Consider the following 5,557-nt stretch of genomic DNA (forward strand, 5'->3'; position numbering starts at 1 on the left):
CTGCAGCTGCTGCAGTGGAGCAGAGCACAGAGCCCGGCTCCCCCCTAACCCCACGCTGTCTGCCTGCTGGGCGCAGGTTGAGGGGCCAGCTCCCAGAGAGCAACAAGGACCCACATCCCCAGATCTGCGCACGGGGTAGGTACAGGCTGCATGCTTGGGTTCCTGCGCTGCTGCTCTCCTGTGGGGCCTCTGCAGCCCAGCATGTGTGACCCAGCACTGCAGGGAACAGCAGAGCTGCATGGGGATCTCCTTGCCACTGTGAGCTTTGTGCTGTACTGGCAATGCATCCTCTGTGTGTGGGGGGAAGTGTCATGGGGTTGTGGTGCTCACTGCAGCCCTGCATGTGGAGGACACATTGCCAGGGTAGGGGAGACTTGCGCCCCCCAGATCTGTGTTTGGGGTGGGCATGGGTGTGGGCTTGGGCTCCTGCCCTGCTGACCTCCCCCAGGGCCTCCACAACCTGGTGGGTGTGACATGGTGCTGCAGGGCAGCTTGTGGCTGCACACGAAAGCCACTCGCTGCTGCAGGCTCCACGCTGCCCCAGTGACAACACATCCTCTGCATGCAAGGCTGCAGCAAGTGGCATAACCCTGCTGCCCCCACGCTTGGAGGATGCATTACCAGTGCAGTGTGGGAGTTTGCAGCAGCAAGGAGATCCCTGCATGGTTCTATTGTTCCCTGCAGTATCAGGTCTCTCATGCAGAGCTGCAGAGGCCCTAGGGGAGGGCAGCAGGGCAGGAGCCCAAACCCACAGTGGTCAGCCCACCCATTCCCCACACAGATCTAGGGGGCATGGGTCCTCCCTGCCCCCTGGGAGTGCACACAGCAGCAGGAAGCCTACCCAACCCACCGCCCTAACAAGCTGCCCGTGGCCCTGTCCCGCTCCCCACCAAGGCCCTGTGACTCTGCATTGCAGCCCCTGGCCTCAAGCCCCATGCACTGCCTGGCTGGGCAGCAGCCCCAGCCTCCCCCCATCATGGGTGGGGCCTCAATTCCCCCACCCCCCCTCCCCTGCCAGACTTACCTGTGGGAGCTGCTCTCCAGGCTGCCTGGGGCTATGTGCATGTACATGCACATGGTGTCCCCTGCCTGACTGCATTCCTACCGTTCCCGTCCAACATTTTGCAGGCTGAATCTCTGGCAGTCTGCAGAGAGCTTGGTGTAAAACTGCAAAATCTGTGGGTTTCTCTGTTAAAATGATAAATCACCGTTTTACTTTGGTAGGGGGGAAATCCGTGTTTTACTTCATTTTTCCATGGGAAACAGAAAACCTGGATCCCTGCTCATGATCTCTCTCCATCTTTCCCAACCTCCCTGATAAGATGATTCTATATAGAGTAGGGACTGGTCTAGCTGACATCCCACAGTCTCTTCCAGCCCCATTCTATGATTCTGACAGTTATGCTGTTGCTATGCAGAGATTGTATTGATCAAAGTAGTCTCCTTTTACTTCCATACTTGTCTGTATCCATCTTATGTGTCTCATTTTATACTTGGATCATAAGCTGTTAAGGTACACACAAATAGAACTATCACTGATTCCCATTGTTACTGATTGGGAACAAGTTCATGATGGTTGCAGGACAGGGAGCATATAGCAATCAAACCAATTCAGAGTGTGTGTGATTGGGAACTGGGTCACAGTTGTGTGAAGTTCTGTAGTTCTGTGGCTCTGACACCAAGGGATAAAAGCTAGAACTCGGGCCAGCATTCATCACAGTTGGTGAGCAGCGGGGATGGGAAGGGGGTTAGTACTTGGACCCACCAGTTTTGGTTCCCAGGGACTGAGGAAACTTTGAGGGGCTGGGGTTGAGTAAGGAGTGAGGAAGCAGCTTGTTGTTAGAAAGGTAAGTTTTTATTGAACAAGTAGTGCAAAGGAACTGACTGATCAAAAATACAGGAAAAAAAAATGGGGCAGTAGAGTTCTGGCAGCTTACCAGAGCAGCCAGTTGCAGCGGGGGGGGGGGGAGAGGAGACCAATACAGTGTGGGATGTCTGGAGGAGTGACCAGACCCATTTCACAGAAAGCTTGGTGTCCACACAGTGCTGAAACGGTTCACAGTGAACCAATTCAAAATAGCACTTGGTTTTCCAGGTATGCTTTTGAACCATTCCAGGCAGATTTAAACTGGGGTAACAGGGTTGTTTTCTGTTTTGGTTTCAACTGCATTTAAAGCATTCTAAGTGTTTATATGGGTCCATGCCCTTACATTGTGAAAGGGACTGTCTTTTTATACTATTTGTACAATGTCTAGCACAGTGGTTCTCAATCTTCTTAGGCTTAAGGAACCCCTCAGAAAATGCAGGTTGTTAGCTTTCATTGGTTTTTTGACTACAGAAAAATAATAGAGCAGTTCTTCAGTTGTGAACTCAGAAAGCCCGTTTACTGAGTTCCCATATTACTTCAGTTGTGAACTCAGAAAGCCCACAACAGGTCAGGAAGTTTTTAATGCTATGGATTCCTATTTGAAATCCCTGGCTTTATTTGTGAATCATGATTGTACACCTGACAGGCAATCCTAAAATCCAAAATTGCATGGCCACCTTACAACTTCCTTGAAAGGATCTTGTTACCTTAGTTGAGAATTACTGGCCCAATATAATGTGTCCATGAATAGTGTTCCTAGGCACTTTGATTTGATAATTTAAGTGTGTGTGTGTGTGTGTGCACGCGCGTATGCGCACACAAGAGAGAGAGTATGGAGACTGAATGCATTTCTCTTTCTGAACAGAAGATTATCTCTTCTTCTCTTCTCTAGTAGTGTTTCAGGTACAGGACTGTTATTTGAGAGGAGGGTAATGAAAAAAGACAGAAACAACAGTGTTTCTGGGAGTAGTGTTACACACAGAGGGGACATGGCGTACCTGCATATGACCTCTGTTCACGTTAAGGATCACATTTATTAATGTCTGGTCTCTTTCAACTACAATATGCAAGTCATTTCCTTTCTCTTTCTCTTTTTTTGTTAAATCTAGACCTTGTACAAGACACAGGTTCGAGAGCTGAAAGAAGAATGTGAAGAAAAAACTAAACTCTGTAAAGAAATACAGCAAAAGATACAAGAGTTACAAGATGAGAGGTGAGGGTTTATGGGCTGTACTATTAAACGTACAGAAAACCAGAATGATTAACTTGTTTTTAAAAAATGGTTTCTGAATAACTACTGATTATTTGCAGAGACTCCTTGGCTGCTCAGCTTGAGATCACTTTGACAAAAGCTGATTCAGAGCAACTTGCTCGCTCCATTGCTGAAGAGCAATATTCTGATTTGGAAAAAGAGAAGATCATGAAAGAGCTGGAGATTAAAGAAATGATGGCTAGGCATAAGCAGGAGCTTACTGAAAAAGATGCTACCATAGCTTCTGTAAGTGATTTGCACAATAACTTCTGCAGTTGTTTTTTGTGTGTGCTAGAAATTCTTTATTTGTTAAGACAAATAGTTGAGATACATATTTGAATGTTTACAGAAACACACAGCTTGAATTGTTTTGGTGCTTAGAAGAGTTAGAAGTAAACTCTATATGAACACAGTGGCAGGAGAAGGGGTAAAACCATTACATTCCTTCCTATGTATAAATGAAGTTTTAAAGTCATAGCAAATATTTCTTAGTATGTGTGGTTTGCATACTTCCTGTATTTGGCTGAAAAAATAGTTTTCTATTCTGTGGAGACCAAACCAAATATATAAATCATAATCTACATATAATTGGTCCAGTCCATGTTCATTTAATCAAAGTTTTGTTAGGCTTTCCATTCGAGGTGTATAAAAACCTAAATAAAAAGGATCTCTTTGGAGAGGAAGGTTTTTAAGGGCATTCTACTTTCTATAGACTCTATGCTGCACTCATCACTATAAGATCCCGCCACCTTCCAGCAGGTTGTTAAGTAATGTGCCTAACTTCTGTCACAGGTTGTTTCCTCTCTCAACCTCCTTCCTGAGAAGTTTGTGCAGGGGAGAAGTGCATGCAATGGTATATCCTGTTTTGTTAAGGCTTTTATCGTGGCTTAATATACTCCTGCTTTGTATAGGTTTTCAAGGATTAAATTGGAAATCTTGTTTATAATCCTGATTTAGAAGAATACCTTGGAAATAATATGTTAGACAAATGTTGGTGCTTTATTGTAAAGTACCAAAGAGTAATACATCTATTTCCATAAAACTATATTTTGAGATGCACATTTCCACACAAATAATGTTATTGTCACAGAGGGAGCCAGCAGTACACATGGCTGCTGCTGTGCAGCCTGCCAGGGGGAGGCAGCTGCTGGCATAAAGGGGAGCCCAAGATGGCTGCTGCCCCTGCCCTTTGCTACTGATTGGTTGTGAGGGCTGCCATGTGGCCCCACCCCCTCCACCAATTGGCAGTGAGGGGTGGGGCCACATGACGGCCTGCCCTCCTGGCCAGTCAGCCTCGAGGGGCAGAGCCATATGATGGACAGCCCTTGCAATGAATCAGTGGCAATGGGCGGGGGCAACAGCCATCTTGGGCTCACTTTCATTCCTGCAGCCCCCCACCCCTCTATCCGGCTGCAAAGCTGGGCCGCAGCAGTGGCTATGAGTACTGCTGGCTCCCTCCTCATTCCTCATGGCCAATCAGAGACCAGGGGGCTTGTGATAAGCCCATGAAAATGGCAGCCATCTAGCCCCATGATATGCCAACAAAGTCAGCCAGCTGCCTCCTGGATTTGGGTAGATCCCTGTATATAAGTTCCATGACCTCTCTCTAGGTCTCTCAGACAACTGTTCAAAATCTACCTCTTCCCTCCTTCCTACCTATGAAGTGTGAATTACCGCTGATTAGTCAGACGAATTCAATTTGGACTTCTGTCCCTATTGATCTTAAATGCAGTCCTCTCCTGTTGAAACCTATGGAATAAGGCCTTGTTTTGCAAAAAAAAATACACTTCCATACATGGTTATCCTTGGCGCTCTCCACCTGTTTGTGCTTCTTTGACCCATCCTCTGCCTTTACGTGGGTTTCAGTAATCATTCTGTTTTCAGTTCCCTTCCATTGCAAAGGTTTGCAGTAGCTGTGTTGAATTCCCTTCTGCTCTTGGTTCCAAGCTCTCTCAGTTTTTCTTAACATTTCAGCCTTCACCTTCTCATTGTTTTAAACTCCATCAAGTCTCTCTGGGCAGCTGTCATTATACATGCCCTCTGTTTGCTTCTTGACTTTGGCAAGCTCTTCCATTATTCCTTTTCCATTTCACATGGTCTGACAAGAAGTTTCTTATCCTTCCCTTTCTTTCCTCCCTCCGTCCGCCACTCTCCACCACCTTCTTCTGCCTACCTCCACTTGGTAATATGTTCTTCTCCTTTTCTTGCTCCAGGATCTCTCTTCCTCTTATTCCTGGCCTTTGGTACATGTCACTTCATGGAACCCATTGATCTGCTGCTGGTAGTGGTGGTAGTTGTGTGGTAACGTGTGGTAACTGTATTCTTTGTTTTCCATTTAGTTGGAAGAAGCCAATAGGACACTAACTAGTGATGTGGCTAATCTTGCTAATGAGAAGGAAGAGCTGAATAATAAACTGAAAGAAGCCCAAGAAGGTGAG

General features: G+C 46.5%; 1 protein-coding gene across 1 annotated transcript in view; it reads left to right on the forward strand.

Moving 5' to 3' along the window:
- ROCK2 (Rho associated coiled-coil containing protein kinase 2) overlaps positions 1-5,557 on the forward strand; it is a 94,461-nt gene that overhangs the window by 62,446 nt on the left and 26,458 nt on the right. Inside the window, exons 21-23 of the mRNA XM_019538136.1 lie at positions 2,977-3,080; positions 3,179-3,365; positions 5,459-5,552. Of these exons, the coding sequence (XP_019393681.1) occupies positions 2,977-3,080; positions 3,179-3,365; positions 5,459-5,552 (385 nt within the window). The remainder of the gene's footprint in view (positions 1-2,976; positions 3,081-3,178; positions 3,366-5,458; positions 5,553-5,557) is intronic.

The sequence above is a fragment of the Crocodylus porosus genome, unplaced genomic scaffold (genome assembly GCF_001723895.1).
Source record: "Crocodylus porosus isolate Cpor-Errol unplaced genomic scaffold, CroPor_comp1, whole genome shotgun sequence".
Classification (NCBI taxonomy): Eukaryota; Metazoa; Chordata; order Crocodylia; family Crocodylidae; genus Crocodylus; species Crocodylus porosus.